Genomic DNA, 17,938 nt, shown 5'->3' with positions numbered 1-17,938 from the left:
ACATTTTCACCAGCCACTTGAGACAGAGGAAGTCGCTGTCCATGTTTTCAGCTCACATTAGGTTTAAGAGTTTCAAAAGGAGGCATGACTTGAGTGTTTGATGCACAGTTACAGTGCTCTTGAGAGCCCCAAAGCCTTTAAACATCTGATGTTTCTAATGCATTTATGCAAGAATATGTACAGAAGAATCACTCAAATGAAGATGAGGTACCATTGTATTAAAATGTACTTTATAAATACCTAAAAAAAAGGCATATTCCCTTTGTTCTAGTGTTTTCTATGTGTGGTCAGAGATCTTCAATGAACATAGAATGTATTTTGTTACCATCTAAATTCAAAAAATGTGGATTTTTCCTATTAAAAAACAATAAATCTTTGCCCAAAGTAATTTTAATTAGCCTCTGATGATTCCCTGCCTCCTTGATCCCTCCTGGCTCCAAACCTCCCAGTTATTGTGCATCTCATTGTCATAAACTAATCTTGGGTGGAGTAAAGTATAAATATAGTAGAGCCATCCAAATTACAAATCTTAGTGTTCTGAAAACTGCAGTCTTTAAAAACCAAAATAACGAGAAAATATTTTACTCAGTTTTTAAGGCAGAGCCATTGAATTCAACATTCAGTGGGACTGGTAACAAAGTTTTCTCAGAAATTACCGCTCTCCCAAATGGTGATACGTGTATTATAATTGCCTGGAGAGTAGTAGGAGAATGTAGATACTTTGTTTTTGAGATAACCTGATGCACTGCTGGTGAGTGATTTGTTTTATCATTGTAATAGTGCCTGAAAGAGTGATGATTCTTAAATGCCATTTATGTCTGTGATAACTTTCTACATTGGAACTTTACATTTATTGTCTTTTAAAAGAATTTAACATGCAAAACTAATCTGGTTTTTGGGAAGATTGTTGTTAGTAGCAATATGGTTTTGGAAGTTGCTGTTATAACTCAAATTCTAGATGTTGATGTAATGACTTTTTTTTAATACCAGGTTTTTGGAACAGGAACTCTGATGTCTTCTCCAGAAGAACCTAAAGTGCAGCTAGCAAATGCCTACTTACTGCTTCCACACATTCAGAATATCCAGGCATCACACACACTGGTACAGTATACATTTCAAGGGGAAAAACCTAACTCTGTTCAACCACAAAAGATTTTTGACCTCAGGTTGTTGGGATGCAAGGAACATTAGCAAAAAATCTAATGTACTAATATACTAATGACTGCAGGAGAGGGATTACAAGATACAGGATTACTGTGATCAGCTGCTTTTATGAGAGTCTTTGGCATTTAAAATATTCACACTTGTTCTTTGTGCCCCTGTGGTGGGGTGCCCTCTAAATTGTGCTGGCAAAACTATTTGTGAGGACGCTCTGCTCTGACTGAACTGGAGAATTGGTCTTCCCTAAACAAAAAAATTAACTTTATACCATAAAATTGAGAAGGGCAGGAAGCTGTATTGGTTTGTTCTGTTTTTTACTTCTGGCCAGTTCCCCATGCAAGTTTACAGCAGGGCTGCACCAACAGTTAGCCACAGTTAGGAAGCATGGCATGCAGCATGGATGAGAATGGGAGCTGCGAGTCAGGCTGCAGCATCCCCTCCTGCCCCTGTCAGTGCTGAAGATAGCAGCTTTGCTTACCTCATCTTCACAAGGAGCTCTGGAGAACACAGCAAGCTGAATTTACGAGGAGTAAATATTTGAGTTGAAAGAAGTTTAATGATTTCTATCATTTGGTTGCAGTTGCAGATATTTTCATAGTCTTCCAGTCCATACAGAACCTCTCAAGTAAATAACTAATTTGAAAAATTGATCTTTCAGTTTTCCTGTTGTATCATACACGGACATTGTTTTTCCAAAAACATACTTAGAATACCTTAGCGTGTAACAAAATTTAATACTTTATGTAAACGTAAACCACGTTCATTGCCTTTGTGATGCCTTCTGTTCTACCTGAGAAAAATTACCAGCATAGATTGTATTTTTCAGTCTGCTATGTATATGTTAAGTCAATCTTACCTCTATCCAGTGTTAATGCATGAAGGAGTATCTCCGTGACGGTAGAGTCGGCGACAAAGTATCTCTATAAGCAAAGTAGCAGGGGTAGCACGTGGTTTATTGTGAGGGCCTTGCTTGTAGCTGTTAGGCACAGCTAAAGCAGGCCAGGAGAGCAGGAACAGAGGAACCCTGAGTGAGGTCCCGAATACCGTACATTAAATATCTTTCTAAGTTGAATAGTCTGTGTTGGACCAACCAATCTAATACAAGATAACAACATTTATATACAGCCAATAGAAATGTCCCATTACCTAAGGCAAGCAGAAGGGGATTGTTTAATCAAGGGAGCTGGCCCTCAGCTTAGCAGGAGTATATTGTTTAATCAAGGGAGCTGGCCCTCAGCTTAGCACATCGTTGTTCACAAGCTGATGGCTCTGTACCCTACACCCTAAATTTCAAAGCATGCTTTCATTTCTATCTCGCTTGTTGAACTCAGACTCCCAGAATCTAAACCACCATATTTGCAAGGTCTTTCTACTTCATCCTTCCCAACAAATGCACAATTTCCTTCTCTCCCTTTCTTTTCCTCCATACCAGTCTCTTCCCTGTAGTCACATGGTTGCACTTGCTTGTGGACATACAAAGACAGACTCTTGGAAAGGAAGCGAAAATCTGTAGGTTTTGTAATTTGGGGTGCTAGAGGTAGAACTGAGAAGGGGTTTTTTTGATGCTGTTTATGTCTGCATCTGCATCTAGCTCGATGGGTTGTTGTCAGGTAGTTTCGGAAAGTTGCATACATGCTTTTTTACAGTTCAGTCTGAATTCCTGAGTGAAGATTTGGAGAACGTTTGAAGTTTTTCTCACTCTGGAGTGACAAACATTATCCTATGCTTTATTTGTATGGAGTACAAGTTTGAGGTCATGTTTAGCAGTGCAGCATGGTACCACCTGGCACTAATCTTGTAGGACATGAGGTGGGGAGAGGGTGTTGACTCAATTCTCTAGGCTCTGGGTGTAATTTTTCTGTGCTGTGCTGTAATTGAGGAAACATTCTTCACTGCATGTTATCAATTTGAGCAGAAATGCTGCAGCAGTGGGATGGGCTCTTCAGCTGTTGAAGATGGTAGACAAGATCTAAATACTGGAAAGTAGTTTATGGTTTGAGTTTGGATTCCTCTCAGAAGAATGTTTCTCTACAACTAGCTGTCCTCTCCAGAAGAGCCCTCTTCAATTCATCTTCCTTATGTTCTGATCCAGATCTCATTTTAAAAAATTGTATCATTCTGTTTTGTCCAGTTTATATTTTAAGCTCAGAAGATGTAGAAGGAAGAGAGGTTTGATGAGGTTTGAGTAACTACACAAGGGCAAACTGAAGGATACATAACTATTACACATGGAATGGAGTCTTGAAGTGAAAAAGCATTTGAAACAAATCAGTCATACTCACTTAGCTGTGCACATTTCTGTTCCTCTGTTTATTTTTAACTGACATAAAATACCGGGTTAAATTCAGGATAGCATAAGCCTCATTTGCACATCCCTTTTCACCTTGGGATGATTGCGTTCTAGCCTTGGGTGATAGCATTTAGTTTGAAACATGGAAGGTGTCCTTACCTCTGAAGTCCACTGATACTGCTTGGAAACCTCAGACAGAGAGCTGCATGCTGTGTGTCTGTTTTTTGCCTCCTGTTTTAAAGGTGGTTGTGTTTAAATTGTTCAGTAATACTGACATCCTTGGTCAACAAGGCCAAAAAAGCTTTGACATCATTTAGTCCCATCATGTGCTAGGTAAAGTGACTTACCAGAATTGCTGGAGACCTTGTTACCCCAAATACTCTTACTACTTTGATGATTGGAAACCTACACCTGACTTCAAATTTAAATTGCTTTGTGGCCATTTTATATATTGAGATGCACATTTAATTTATGTAACTCTTCCTGCTTCTGATGCTTATACTCAGAAGCATTTGTAGGTGGCATCAGAACTTTCAAATTTCACTTTGGCAAGCTGAAGAGTCCATGCTCTGTAGTATCTTCGGTAACAGGCTGTCCATTTCTTCACCAAACTGACCACCTCTTTTGTAGCTTCTTCAATTTGCAAAAATTTATTTTGAAGGTCAAGGCCAGAATTGTAAATAGAGGTATGGGTAAAATTGTGCCACTGTAGGCTATTTATGTCTGAAATATAACATATACCTGGGGATTATAGATGGAAGTTTACAGTAGTGTTTCCATTGGAAATACAGTATGCAACAGGTTTGTGTTTGAATTTTTTGTGGAAAATTATTGGCGATTGATGAGAGACGGGAAGGCTGATTCAGTGATCAGAATTTGATTTTACTCAGGTTTCGCAAAAGCTTATATACTATTTCAAACAGGTTAATAATTTCTACTACAATAATCAGGTTAAAAATCACACAGAAAACTCATGCATTTTACAACAATTCTTTGCTTGCAGAAGTTGATTGAATCTTCTCTCTTCCCGTAAGCAGGTGTAATCCCATCTCCTGTAATTTTCACAGTTCTGTTTGTTCCTGCCATGGCATCTTGGTTATCAAACTAGCTATGCTAATCAAGTCTGTTTGACTCTCTGTCTTGTGTATTCCCAGAGAAAATGAACTCCCATGGATTTTGTGTGTTGTTTTTATCTTTTAACGGGCAAAGCACAAAAGCCTTTCTTTTTTCTCCTTCATTCCCACGTTTTTTAGCAGAAACTTTTGTGCTTAATAAGAAAAGAAAAAGGCAAACTTGCCTTTCTTACTGTTGAATATCTCCATCTTTCTGTTACCCTTTTCAGCGTTTCAGCTTTTGAAGGGTTGGGATTGGTGTGCTCTACCTGTGGTCCTGGATCCCAGGATTTCTGGGCTCATGGTTCACTCATTGGGAGTAAAGAAGAGCTGTGTCCCACACTGTGAATTCGTAGTACATCCACGTGGCCACTCAGCACTGGCTAGTTACCACTAAGCCGTAACAGATGGTGGAGCCCCATATAGGTCATCTTTGTTTACGCAGCTTCTGAGTGTAGTCTTCGCTATAGTTGCCTGGTTTTTGGCATTGTTTAGTGTTTGGACAGCACTAAGAGGGCAGCTACATCACTGCCTCCCTGTGTTCAGGATGGTGGAAATGTCAGTGGAGGAGTGGCATGCAGGGTGGAGAGTCTTATCATAGGAGACACAGATATTGCTTTGCTGACTTCCCAGAGTTCAAAGTTTATGAACTGACAGCTTGGGAAATACTGCAAGTACTGGCAGGAATGTAACACTCCTTAAGCTATGTTTTGCTCTGGTGGGCAGAGGATCAGAGAAGCAAACATGTCCAAGTGTGGTGCTTGGGTGTGGAGAGGGAAGGAAGGCAGTAGAGCTTTCTTGGTGTGCTATCCTGATAACTGCCTTGAAAAAAACTGATGAAACTGCTGAATCATTATTACAGGGATGGCCTATAAACACCATTCAGAGTGGAAATACCACTTTAGGGCCAAGGTCTGTACAGGACAGGAACTTCGAGGGATCAGCCTCCAGAAAGAAGAGGAGGCTTGCTCAATGTTGTTCTTTTTTAATGATACTGTAGCCAAACTCCAGGAAGTGATTTGAACTCTACAGTCCTGGTAATGATGCAAGAATATATCCAAAAATCTTTTAGCAAGCTACATATGATGGAGACCTCATTGATGGATGAATTGTTTTCTAAATAATTGCCTACTCTGCTGTCCCCAGTGAGAATCCTAGCCCTTTGTCAAGAGTGGAGCTCCTTGCACACCAGATGGATGGTTCAACTTTTTAGGGTTCTATTTAAAGAGGCCTCTTATTTATTTAAAATTTGAATTTGAGAACTTACCAAAGCTGTCAAGAATTTAATTTGTGTGGCTTCTATCAGTTCAAATAGGATTTGTGACTGCTGAGTGTGTGTGTACATTCAAGTATGTATGCCTGAGTACCTAATACAAAATAGAGGCATCAGGTAATTAAGTGGCAATGCTTTGCAGAGCTCTTTCTGAGATTTCCCTGCTGTGCCTCTCCTTTTCAATTTGCTTCTGGTACAAACACTGGCTGCATAACTCAGCTCTCTGCTCTGATTCATTAGCAGTGACATTTACAGTATAAACGGAGTGCCTGCACTGCTGGGAGATGGTCCTGGATTTGTCTGATTGGAAACTCTGCTTCTGAGAGTGTTTTCTTCTCAGATGCATTATCTTCTCTTTAGGGTTAACTCAGAGCCATCCTGCCGGTGCTGTAAGATATTGGGCATGACAGTTATGCATTATTGTCTGCTTTAGAGAAATGCAAACCCATTTCCTGTTCTTAAGATAGCTTCCCAAAGAAAAATTTCCCCTAGAAGACAGATCAACAGCAAATACACCCCAGTAGCATTTTTCCCCCTCTGTACATTAGAAGCTTCAATTTTAAGATGACAGCAGTTCCCATGGTAGATCTATGCCAGGTCAAGAAAAACTAAGGCTGGAAAAATATGATGTAGCAGATTTAATAGGGGTGTAGGGTATTAAATTACTTTAAATGACAATGGCATTGAATAATGGCTAAGAAATAATTATTTAGGACCATGAAAGCAGTAGTGTTTTTTCAAGAAGCACTGAGAAGGGAAGTCTAAGCATCAAGTTTTATCTGATCAGAAAATGACCTGCAAAGTTGTAATCTTACTGCCTTGTTAAAACTCCACCAGCAGCCGTGTGGGGTTTTTCCTGCTCTCACAATTCGGTACAGACAAAAACATCTGTAAAAAAAAGAAAGGACTTTGCAGAGGTTTTGCAGAGTCTTCCAGAAAGCTGTGTTGGGGACAGTGTTTGAGTTGCCACTAACCACCTTTGCAGGGGCTACATTGCCCTCTTGTGTGCAGCCTCACTCATTTTGGTATGAAATCCTGTTGAATTGGGAATGCAAATATCGGCTTCCTTTTGGCAGTGCTTTTATAAAACTGGACCCCTTGAAATGCCACACATGTGCTAAATCTCTCTACTCACATGCCCCTGCCTGTCCCCTTTTTCCTGTCCTAAAAAGGTATGAAATAGAGTGCTAGATACCTTCAAAAGTTTCTTCACTTTTGCTTTTCAGCATCAAATTACTGAAATTGTTTAAAGTCAGTTTCATCAACACCTTCAAAAACCTGAGCCTGCCAATACACATCTCAGATATTTCAGTATTGCAGGAGAAACAGAGTGGAGGTTCCACATCAGCCTCAAAATTAGCATGTGTCATGGGTTGGCACTGGCCAGATGTTAATGCACCCATGAATATATGTTTTTTCTCTAACAACTCCTGTGGGATGTAATCAGGAACAGAGCAGAGCAGGTTTAAATCTCGAAAACAAAAAAAACCCACTAAAACTTTATTAATTACATAAGAACAGGGACAGAAATACTCTTAAACACACACAGAGACAGAAATAAAAACTTCTTAGAACATTTCTTCTCCCAGTTTCTACCTCCCCACACATCACTTTTCACAGACTAACCTTTGGGATTTAGATCAAACAATCACCACTCAAAAACAAACTAATCTTCAATTCAGCAAGGGAGAGAGGAGTCTCTCTCGCACCACAGACTGTTCTTCAGAAAAACACGGGTCTATCCTTTATGTGTTCTCATGACACTCATGGCACCGCCTGGAGAGGTCTGCCAGGGTGACTCTCTCTTTTTCTTATGTCTAGCGCTCTCACCGCTGTCTCATAGGCTAAAACTACATACAGGGCTTTTTAAGGATGCTGCATGCTGAGCTCTCTCCTTTTTACTCAGGGGCCGGGGTTCCAGGAGCAGGTCTGCCTTGAGGGCAGAGGGCGCCACCTCACCCTCCCCCTCTTTTCTCTGCTCGCTCCACTCTTCAAGTGCCAGTCACTGTAGCAAAAGCAAGGGCAGCTGCATCTACCCAAAAATGCAGTTTATGTTCAAAAGAGACTTAAGTTCAGTCTATGGCTGACATTATGCAAGAGAAGTCCAGCTCAGAAGGCTACTCCTCTCATTCTTCCATCGGGTTCTTTCTAATCATGCTTTATCATCTCGGTCCCAGGCCGCTTCTTTCTCCTTATTTCTAAAATCACTAGTCATGAGAATCAATGTCTAAGAAAAGTTTCTTTCTGCTAAGCAAGGGTTAACAGTTTTTTCTCGGCAGGGTGCAGGCTCAGGCACTCTCAGGCTCCTCAACTCCCACGTGGCTCGGCACCTTCTCCCGGAGTTTGGGGGGGGAAGGGGGGGGGTGAGCACACACAGAAGGCCCTTCTACAGTTTTCTACCCCTCTATCCTGGACGGGGCAGTTCAGTTCCAGTCCTGTCTCCTCTCTTCTCCCCCCCCGGGGGGCTCCGGCTTACCTGAGCTGACCACGTGTTTCCCCTCCCCCACCCAGCCTCGTGGCTGGGCAGGGGAAGGAGGCCGGAGACGTCTCTCTGCTGAAACCGGGATCTGAAAAGAGGCCGAACCCCCTAGACTCCTGCTTTTAACTCTTTGTGTCCTCAGAGGCGTGTCTAAACCTCCGAGTGACCAATCTAGGTGCCAGCAGAAAAGCTGATTACTGATTGGACTGCCTACATCCCCCTGGAAAAAAAAATTCACCTCCCTTGCAACCACAACAGTCTCCACCCCTCGCCTCTGAGGACACACTGTCTTAAAATAACAACTAACATTACATCTATAAATTTACATCATCACTTAATTCATGCTTTGCTCTTGTTCCTCTTTGATCTTATCTCACAGTTTTCATTCTATCATTCTTATTACTCACTTAAAAATTTTGATTCCCGGTCAGGGAACCAAGAATGTCATGGGTTGGCACTGGCCAGATGTTAATGCACCCATGAATATATGTTTTTTCTCTAACAACTCCTGTGGGATGTGATCAGGAACAGAGCAGAGCAGGCTTAAATCTTGAAAACAAAAAAAACCCACTAAAACTTTATTAATTACATAAGAACAGGGACAGAAATACTCTTAAACACACACAGAGACAGAAATAAAAACTTCTTAGAACATTTCTTCTCCCAGTTTCTACCTCCCCACACATCACTTTTCACAGACTAACCTTTGGGATTTAGATCAAACAATCACCACTCAAAAACAAACTAATCTTCAATTCAGCAAGGGAGAGAGGAGTCTCTCTCGCACCACAGACTGTTCTTCAGAAAAACACGGGTCTATCCTTTATGTGTTCTCATGACACTCATGGCACCGCCTGGAGAGGTCTGCCAGGGTGACTCTCTCTTTTTCTTATGTCTAGCGCTCTCACCGCTGTCTCATAGGCTAAAACTACATACAGGGCTTTTTAAGGATGCTGCATGCTGAGCTCTCTCCTTTTTACTCAGGGGCCGGGGTTCCAGGAGCAGGTCTGCCTTGAGGGCAGAGGGCGCCACCTCACCCTCCCCCTCTTTTCTCTGCTCGCTCCACTCTTCAAGTGCCAGTCACTGTAGCAAAAGCAAGGGCAGCTGCATCTACCCAAAAATGCAGTTTATGTTCAAAAGAGACTTAAGTTCAGTCTATGGCTGACATTATGCAAGAGAAGTCCAGCTCAGAAGGCTACTCCTCTCATTCTTCCATCGGGTTCTTTCTAATCATGCTTTATCATCTCGGTCCCAGGCCGCTTCTTTCTCCTTATTTCTAAAATCACTAGTCATGAGAATCAATGTCTAAGAAAAGTTTCTTTCTGCTAAGCAAGGGTTAACAGTTTTTTCTCGGCAGGGTGCAGGCTCAGGCACTCTCAGGCTCCTCAACTCCCACGTGGCTCGGCACCTTCTCCCGGAGTTTGGGGGGGGAAGGGGAGGGGTGAGCACACACAGAAGGCCCTTCTACAGTTTTCTACCCCTCTATCCTGGACGGGGCAGTTCAGTTCCAGTCCTGTCTCCTCTCTTCTCCCCCCCCGGGGGGCTCCGGCTTACCTGAGCTGACCACGTGTTTCCCCTCCCCCACCCAGCCTCGTGGCTGGGCAGGGGAAGGAGGCCGGAGACGTCTCTCTGCTGAAACCGGGATCTGAAAAGAGGCCGAACCCCCTAGACTCCTGCTTTTAACTCTTTGTGTCCTCAGAGGCGTGTCTAAACCTCCGAGTGACCAATCTAGGTGCCAGCAGAAAAGCTGATTACTGATTGGACTGCCTACATCCCCCTGGAAAAAAAAATTCACCTCCCTTGCAACCACGACAGCATGAAATTTGGCTGTAAGAAAGGCACTGATAGAGTGACAGGTTTGCCATTCTGATTCTGGCATTTTTTTGTTGCTTTTTTTTTTTTTTAATTCAGAATCAAGATATACTGGCTGTACAGTTTGTGCCAGTAATTTGGCAGTGCAGATTTCCAGATAGCTTTCATGAACTGTACTTGGCTTTGTCAGTGCTGTTGCCCCATTAGATTTATGAGTGCTTTACAAGCTGGCACAATCAATGTCATCTTTTATTTTCTTTTCTTTTCCCATTCTAGTCAATAAAAAGGGAAAACAAGTATTTTCTGTCTGTCCATTTTGGCATGAAGCCTATGTATCAGACCATGTCCAAGAAACATTATATTCTTGTCTTAGATTTGTAAGAGTTTTCATGCCGATGCTGTATAAATATTTAATAATCATGTGTAATAATAGTTTGTTAAGTAGGTAGATGTTGATGGAATCCTGAGATTCAGAGGTTGATTACTGGACTACTGTTCAGAGTAATTGTATTCATTAAAAAATTGTCTTACATTGCTGTGTTACGTATATGAGGAAGCAGTCCTGTTATCTTTATAAATTAAGGTATGTGAATTGGATTTATATAACATATGAAGCAATGTGTTTCATGTTTTCTTCACTTTTCTTTCTTACAGACAGAAACTATGAATGCCAGTCTGTTACAGGTTCACCTTGAATGCAGTTTACCTAATGACACATATCAGCGAGTTAAGGTATGTTTTATTATTATTTTATACCTATGTAAGTCTTCTTCTTTCAAGCCAAGCTTAGAGGGACACTGTCCACAGTTCTAGAAATTTTAGCAAAAATGCGGATTTCAGTATGTCAGTTTAATGGGGAATTGTGCTTTTATAAAACTGTATCCCCTAATACAAATTGTCGTACATATCACAGTAAAATATTTAGGAGAGAATGAGATGAAAAAAGATACCCACCACCCCATAAACCTCCCAAAAAAAGCCCAACCAAAACCAGTCCAACAGGCTAAGCATTCTGATGTGTAGGTATTGTACTACTGATGTGGGGTACAAAAATGATTCAATTTCTGTAATTTCTTTTCTCCAGAAACTTTTCACAAGTGTCTGGTTCGCACTGAGAAGTGATCAGTGAGCTGAGAGGCTGAAGCCCTGGGCTGCCTGGACAGTTTCTCAGGCAGGCATGAGGGTGGCCATGGTGTTGAGCAGAGCTGAGGAGGGGCGAGTGTGTTAGCAGAGATGTCCCTCCAAAAGCACTGAGCCTTCAGGACAGTAGGTTATCCTTGTCCTGGGTGGTGCCATCCAAGTTCTCTTCCCGTCTCTCCTCGAGTGTCCTTACATGGCGGGTGGGTGCTGGTCAGGCATCACACCGTGGGTGTGGTGCTGGTTTGGACTCAGAGCTGTGCTGTGGCCGGCAGCACCTCTTTCCCCAGGAGTGATGAGGCCCAGGCTCCATAGCTGTATTCCTGAATGGAATACATGTTGCACATGGCAGCATTCCTGTGCTGCTTCGCTTCCCCATTTGGGTCTTGCAGTGCACAGTGCATCAAAATGCTTGAGGTGCAGCTGAACACTGGAGGCTGTGTGGAGTGCGGCTATCCGCCCTTTGGTCTGAGCTTCCCTAGAGCATGCCATGCCTGTGCTCCAGTCTCCATGGCAGCCTCCTGTCCTGCTCCTGGCAGCTATTTCAAGTGCTGAGGGTCTCTGATACTGTGTGAGCTGTGAGCTGGCATCCTATCCTCAGGCGCTTCCCCACTCCTGCTGTACTTGCTTGTGCCACTTGAGATTAGCTGGAAGTGTTTTGCTGCACTTCTGAGAGCACTTTACATGCCAGTTTTCTCCTCCTCATCCTCTGTCCTGAGCAAATTAGTCCTCATAGGGCATCGGAGCCTGAATTTAGTGACCTTTGTGGTTTGATACAGGACTAATTTATGTTATTCACTGTTGATAGTCTAGTTCTATTTTGCTTTGTTGACTTTAATTTTTTTTTTACAAAATAGTGTCTGTGTTTTTGTAGTTGCTGTGGCTTAGCTGTGTGTTTGGGGTTAGATTTGCCTCTTTTTTAACTTACAGAATTTTTTCCCATAAGTTTCTAAGAAACCCTAATGATAGTACTTAGCCAGAACAAAGAGAGTAGGTGAAGGACATGGCAGCACAAGGCTACACTTATTGTTTTTAAGTCTCTGGGAGTGTCCCTCAGAGGGGAGAGATAATGAGCTTTGGAAAAGGCAAGAAGACAGAGCTGGTGGAGGGGGCCTCACTGTTGCTCTCAGCGCCGAGGAAGATAGTCAAGCTGCCCCTCGCTGCAGGAAGAGTTCACGGCCATCACTCTGCCTCTGCCTCGTCCTGGGGATGCTACCGTCATCTCCTCGTGTACCCAGGAATCCTGAGCTCACTTTCTCCAGCCCTCCCCCCACCGCCACTGTTTCTTCGGAGCTTTGAGGTTTCCCTGCTACTCTGTAGCCCAGCACTGCCAAGCTCTGCCGGGACACCCCCTGCCGCTCCAGCTGCCAGCACAGAGCTCCTCATCTCATCCACCAGCCCGGGACTTTTCCTCCCTTCCAGCTCAGCCTCTCGGAGTCCTGCAGGGGCACCAAGATCAAACTGCCCGGGCTTTTTTGTGAAAGAAAGCCCTCAAGGTTCTTGGTTCTGTTTATTATTAGTGCTGTAGTTGTTGTTTGTTTGTTGTTTTGTCATATATACTAGTAAAGAACTGCTATTCCTATCCCCATACCTCTGTCTGAAAGCTCCTTTAATTTTTTAAATTAGAATAATTTGGAGGGAGGGAATTCAAATTCTCCATCTCCTACCCCCTTCCTAGCAGATACCTGTCTTTCAAACCAAGACAGATTTTTTTGGCGCCCATTGTGGGGCTTGAGGGCATTGAGAGGAAAAGGAATAACAGTTCTTAAGTGACCTTGTGCACTGGGTATAGAAACCTCCCTAAATAACATCATGTGATCTAGGTTACCTTGGTTTGGGTGGCATGTGGTTGTGGCTGTGTTTCTCCCATTTGCAGGCCCTTATCTAAACATGGGCCCTATAACTAAGGCTACTGTGGCTGTTATCCAGTTTGCACTATGGGTTAATAAGGTGAGGAATTCATGGATTTTTAACTTCCTCTGGAAGGCAGGCACATGGATACATGGCTATCACACTCTAAGTGTTTGTTTGTGGGGTTACTTTAACAATGGTACCTACTGTGAGGAAATGACACCAGGGGAAATTTTTTCCCAACCCTTCACTCAGTTGTTTGGGTCTATTCCACCAGTTTTTGAAGGGTTTAAATCTTCTTTGAATGCTAATGATATCATACAATGGCTAGTATTGCTCACAGGCCTATTCTATTTAGTATTCTGAGATAAGGGGAGATTGACCTGGATAACCACCCTGATACCTACCCCAGAGAATAAGGATACTGCCCTAGAGACTCAGGGTGCTGCCATGGAGCCTGACACTGACCCACAGACTAAGGATGCTGCCCCACCACCTGACCCTGCCATGAAGCCCACCTCAGAAATGAACCACCCAGATTGGGTGGGAGTTCTGGTGAAGGAGATGGGCCAGATGCTGAAGGAGCACCTTTCCCCAGTGGTGGCTTCATTGGCCTCATTAGCCTCAGCTGGTGGCAAACCCTCCCCCTGCCCTGAAGAGGAAGAGTCTGAAGGTGCAGCAGTGGAACCCACAGACGTTACAACCGTCCAGGTTCCAGCTGAACCACAGGGACAGTCACAGCCAGCAGCAGTTGCCCCTGTGGAAAGGAAGAAATATAAGGTGAAATCAGAGCACCCAGGTGATAGGGATAAAAAAGGAGGGCCCTCACAACCCACAGGGGAGCCAGAGGTTGAGATCATCACTGAGTCCCTGTCATATGAAAATCTCCGTAGTCTGCAAAAAGATGCTGCATGACGGGGACTTGAGCCTTATACAACCTGGTTACTTAGGGTTTGGGACCTTATGGGTACAAGTGTGCCACTGGATGGTGGTGAGGCAAGGAATATGGGACCCTTGACCCAAGACTCAGGTGTGAATCAGGTATTCATAAAGGAGCAAGGACCCCTTCACCTTTGGGAGCAGCTTTTAATGAGTGTAAGGGAGAGGTTTGTCCACAGAAACAGAATGCAGGAGCACCACCATAGAATGCGCTGGAAGACTCTTGAGGAAGGGATCCAACAGCTCAGAGAAGTGGCAATACTGGAGGTACTCTTTGGGAGGAGTGGACAGCATGACAATGACCCCGACAACGTCAGGTGCACAGGGCAAATGTTGTGGAATCTAGCAACTAAAGGGCCATCTGAATACAAAACATTCATGTCAACGATTAATGATGATACCAAGCGAGAGACTGTAGGTTCTGTAGCCAGCAAGCTTAGAAATTTTGACAGTATGATCAGTGGCCCAATGCAGACTCAGGTCTCTGCCGTGGTTAAAGAACTCCAAGAGGAGATAAGGGAGGTAAGGGAGGAGATGAGGAGGAACAGTTCCCATGTGGCACCAGTGCGAGTCACAGGCCCCAGAGTCAGAGCCCAACGTCCCTCGGCTAGAGACAGAGGGTACACCCCACGAGCTGACCTGTGGTCCTTCCTGCGTGACCATGGGGAAGACATGGGAAGGTGGGATGAGAAACACACTTCTGTTCTAGCAGCACGGGTGTGTGAGCTCAAAGAGAGAAACACTAACCGAGGGGGTTCCACTAGAATGAAGGTAGTCTCAGCCTCCCATGACCAGGCTGTCAGGTATTAAAGAAATGAAGATGCTCTGTCAGACCTCCCTGAAGGAACCTCTACTATGTATGCACAGGAACAGAGTACTAACCGGTGCTAGAGGGGCCCTGCCTCTAGCCAGGAAGAACCAGGGGAAAACCAAGTCTTTTGGACTGTGTGGGTTCTATGGCCTGGCACATCAGAGCCACAGAAATATGAAGCTTTAGTCGATACTGGTTCGCAGTGTTCCCTAATGCCATTGGGACATGTGGGAACAGAACCTATTTCCATTGCTGGTGTGATGGGGGGATCACAAGAATTGACTCTGTTGGAAGCCGAGCTGAGCCTGACTGGGAAGGAGTGGCAGAAACATCCGATTGTGACTGGCCCAGAGGCTCTGAGTATTGTGGGCATAGACTATCTCAGGAATGGCTATTACAAAGACCCTAAGGGGTTCAGATGGGCTTTTGGAATAGCTGCTGTAGAGGCAGAGGGCATTAAGAAATTGAACACCTTGCCTGGATTATCAGAGAACACATCTGCAGTAGGACTCCTGAAGGTAGAAAAGCAACGAGTACCTGTTGCCACTATGGCGGTGCATCGCCGGCAAAATCGGACGAATCGAGATGCTGTGATCCCCATCCACAAGATGATCCAAGAGCTGGAGAGCCAAGGGGTGGTCGGCAAAACCCACTCACCCTTCAACAGCCCTATTTGGCCTGTGCGCAAGTCTGATGGAGAATGGAGACTGACTGTGGACTATCATGCCTTGAATGAAGTGACTCCACCTCTGAGCGCTGCTGTGCCAGACATGCTGGAACTCCAGTACAAGCTGGAGTCCAAGGCAGCGAAGTGGTACGCCACAATCGACATCGCTAATGCATTTTTCTCCATTCCTCTGGCTGCAGAATGTAGGCCTCAGTTTGCTTTCACCTGGAGGGGCGTGCAGTACACCTGGAACCGACTGCCCCAGGGGTGGAAGCATAGTCCTACCATCTGCCATGGACTGATCCAGGCTGCACTGGAAAAGGGTGAGGCTCCGGAACACCTACAGTACATCGATGACATCATTGTGTGGGGGAACACAGCAAGGGAAGTATTCGAGAAAGGAGAGAAGATCATCCAGATTCTCCTGGAAGCTGGTTTTGCCATCAAAAAGAGCAAAGTCAAGGGACCTGCCAAGGAGATCCAGTTCCTGGGAGTAAAGTGGCAAGATGGGCGGTGTCAGATTCCCACTGAGGTCAGCAATAAGATCACTGCCATGTCTCCACCAACCAGCAAGAAGGAAACACAAGCTTTCCTAGGCAACACAGGCTTTTGGAGAATGCACATTCCTGAGTACAGCCAGATTGTGAGCCCTCTCTACCTGGTTACCCGCAAGAAGAACGATTTCCACTGGGGCCCTGAACAGCAGCAAGCCTTGTCCCAGATCAAGCAGGAGATTGCTCATGCAGTAGCCCTTGGCCCAGTCAGGACCAGAGGTGAAGAACGTGCTCTACTCTGCAGCTGGGAACCATGGCCTGTCCTGGAGCCTTTGGCAGAAGGTGCCTGGTGAGACTCGGGGTCGACCACTCGGATTCTGGAGTCGGAGCTACAGAGGGTCTGAAGCCAACTACACTCCAACAGAGAAAGAAATCTTGGCTGCCTATGAAGGAGTCCAGGCTGCCTCAGAAGTGATTGGCACAGAAGCCCAGCTCCTCCCGGCACCCCGACTACCAGTGTTGGGGTGGATGTTCAAAAAGAAAGGTTCCCTCTACCCACCACGCCACTGACGCCACATGGAGCAAATGGACTGCCCTCATCACTCAGCGTGCCCATATCGGAAACCCAAATCGCCCTGGGATTTTGGAGATAATCACAAACTGGCCAGAAGGTGAAAACTTGGGTCTCACTGATGAAGAGCAACAAGAGTAAGTGACACGTGCCGAAGAAGCTCCACCGTATGATCAGCTGCCAGCAGAAGAAACGCACTACGCTCTTTTTACTGACGGTTCCTGTCGCATCGTAGGGATGAACCGTAAGTGGAAAGCAGCCGTATGGAGCCCCACACGACAGGTTGCACAAGCCACTGAAGGAGAAGGTGGAGCAAGTCAACTTGCAGAACTCAAGGCTGTTCAATTGGCCCTGGACATTGCTGAGAGAGAGAAGTGGCCAAAGCTCTACCTCTACACTGATTCCTGGATGGTGGCCAATGCTCTGTGGGGTTGGCTGGAAAGGTGGAAAAAGGCCAACTGGCAGCGGGGGGGAAGACCAATCTGGGCTGCTGATGAGTGGAAAGACATTGCTGCTCGAGTAGACAAGCTACCTGTCAAAGTCCGCCATGTAGATGCCTGTGTCCCCAAGAGTCAGGCTAATGAGGAGCACCAAAACAATGAGCAAGTAGATCAAGCTGCCAAGATAGACCTAGATTGGCAACACAAGGGAGAGTTGTTTCTAGCTCGATGGGCCCACGACGCCTCAGGTCATCAGGGCAGAGATGCCACCTATAAGTGGGCATGAGCCCGAGGGGTGGATCTAACCATGGACAGCATTTCTCAGGTTATCCATGACTGCGAGACGTGTGCTGCAATCAAGCAGGCCAAGTGAGTGAAGCCCCTATGGTCAGGCGGGCAGTGGTCCAAATACAGGTATAGGGAAGTCTGGCAAATTGACTACATCACCCTTCCCCAAACCCGCCAAGGCAAGCGCTACGTGCTGACCATGGTGGAAGCCACCACTGGATGGCTGGAAACCTACCCTGTGCCTCACGCTACTGCCCAGAACACCATCCTGGGCCTGGAAAAGCAAGTCCTGTGGAGACATGGCACCCCTGAGAGAATCGAGTCAGACAATGGGACCCATTTCAAGAACAGCCTTATAGCAGCCTGGGCTAAGGAACATAGCATTGAGTGGGTGTACCATATTCCTTATCATGCACCAGCAGCCAGGAAAGTTTAACAGTGTAATGGCCTGCTTAAAACCACCTTGAAGGCACTGGGTGGGGGGACTTTCAAGAACTGGGAGATTAATTAGTAAAGGCCACATGGTTAGTGAACACTCGAGGTTCCACCAACCGAGCAGGCCCTGCCCAATCTGAGCCCCTGAGAACAACAGATGGAGATAAGGTTCCAGTGG

The 17,938-nt window shown here is 45.0% G+C and overlaps 1 protein-coding gene across 6 annotated transcripts in view; it reads left to right on the top strand.

Annotated features, from left to right (window-relative positions):
• LOC134563430 (transmembrane protein 131-like) overlaps positions 1-17,938 on the top strand; it is a 131,680-nt gene that overhangs the window by 75,355 nt on the left and 38,387 nt on the right. For all 6 annotated transcript variants that reach the window (XM_063421351.1, XM_063421348.1, XM_063421349.1 and 3 more), the window contains exons 7-8: positions 991-1,101; positions 10,782-10,859. In XM_063421351.1, coding sequence (XP_063277421.1) covers positions 991-1,101; positions 10,782-10,859 — 189 coding nt within the window. The remainder of the gene's footprint in view (positions 1-990; positions 1,102-10,781; positions 10,860-17,938) is intronic.

The sequence above is a fragment of the Prinia subflava genome, chromosome W (assembly GCF_021018805.1).
Source record: "Prinia subflava isolate CZ2003 ecotype Zambia chromosome W, Cam_Psub_1.2, whole genome shotgun sequence".
NCBI lineage: Eukaryota > Metazoa > Chordata > Aves > Passeriformes > Cisticolidae > Prinia > Prinia subflava.
This window is presented reverse-complemented; position numbering and strand designations above follow the sequence as displayed.